Raw genomic sequence first — 1,083 nt, 5'->3', positions numbered from 1 at the left:
AGGTGGTGCAAGGAGCTGGTGCCTTGCTCTCGGGAAGTTTCTGCTTGAGGTTTTTGTGTTGAGGCTGTGCTGTAAGTTCATTATTTTGTTTGGCCTCAATCTTCTTCTTATAATCTCTGTACTTAACATATATCCTTGAGATTGGCTGTGGAGAGGTCACTCCACCGAGAAGGAGACTTCATCTAGCCGGATTCATCCGGGGTGTGATCTACCGAAGATCAAGGGATCGTCCACCTTACGGACACGCCGAGGAGTAGGGGCAAGTTATCCCCGAACCTCGTATATCCTAGTGTTTGCATTGTTTTCATTTTATTAGTTATTTTCTTCTATTTTTCGCTGCGTACTAAGTTTTTGTAGGAGAAAATCGATTTCAAAGAGAGGCTATTCACTCCCCCCCTCTCTAGCCATCTCCCGATCTTCAACAAGTGGTATCAGAGCCTGGGCTCTTTGCTTGGATTCCAACCCTAAAGAGCAAGAGAGATGGCCATGAAGGAAGGCTTCAGCACAAACCGACCACCATTCTTCGACGGAGCCGACTTCCAATATTGGAGAAGCCGCATGGAGTATTATCTCAAGACCGACATCTCCATGTGGTTCTCGGTCAAGGAAGGCTTCACTCCACCGAGGGACGAAGAAGGTAAGGAACTTGACTCATCAAGGTGGTCCGCGGAGCAAACGCGCAAAGGACAAGCCGATGCCAAGGCGGTGGTGACCCTACAATGCGGCATCAACAAAGATCAACTCATCAAGGTTGGTCCTTTCACAAGCGCGAAGGATTTGTGGAACAAGCTCATCGAGCTTCACGAGGGGACCCGAGACTCCCGGATTGCGAAGAGAGATCTATTCTTGAACCAACTCCAAAATCTCTCAATGAAGGAGAATGAAACGGTAAGTGAACTACATGGTCGTTTCAAGGAGATTCTCAATGGCTTGCACACCGTCGATGAGAAGGTCGAAAACCGCGACCTTGTAAGGTATGTTCTAAAATCTTTTCCAAGGAATGCTTTGTGGTCATCCATGGTGGATGCCTACAAAGTATCCAAGGATCTTTCAATAGTTAAATTAGATGAATTTTTTTTGTGA

General features: G+C 46.6%; 1 protein-coding gene across 1 annotated transcript; it reads left to right on the top strand.

The window, feature by feature from the left end:
* Positions 1–480: 480 nt before the first annotated feature.
* Positions 481–1,083, top strand: LOC141848312 (uncharacterized). The gene has a single exon (XM_074736350.1). The coding sequence runs from the start codon at positions 481–483 to the stop codon at positions 1,081–1,083; it is 603 nt and encodes a 200-aa protein (XP_074592451.1).

This window comes from Curcuma longa, chromosome 17, assembly GCF_044706935.1.
Source record: "Curcuma longa cultivar G26 ecotype Majalengka, Jawa Barat chromosome 17, ITB_CL_G26_1.1, whole genome shotgun sequence".
Lineage (NCBI taxonomy): Eukaryota > Viridiplantae > Streptophyta > Magnoliopsida > Zingiberales > Zingiberaceae > Curcuma > Curcuma longa.
Note: the sequence above shows the minus strand (reverse complement) of the source record. Positions and strands in the feature narration are given on the sequence as shown.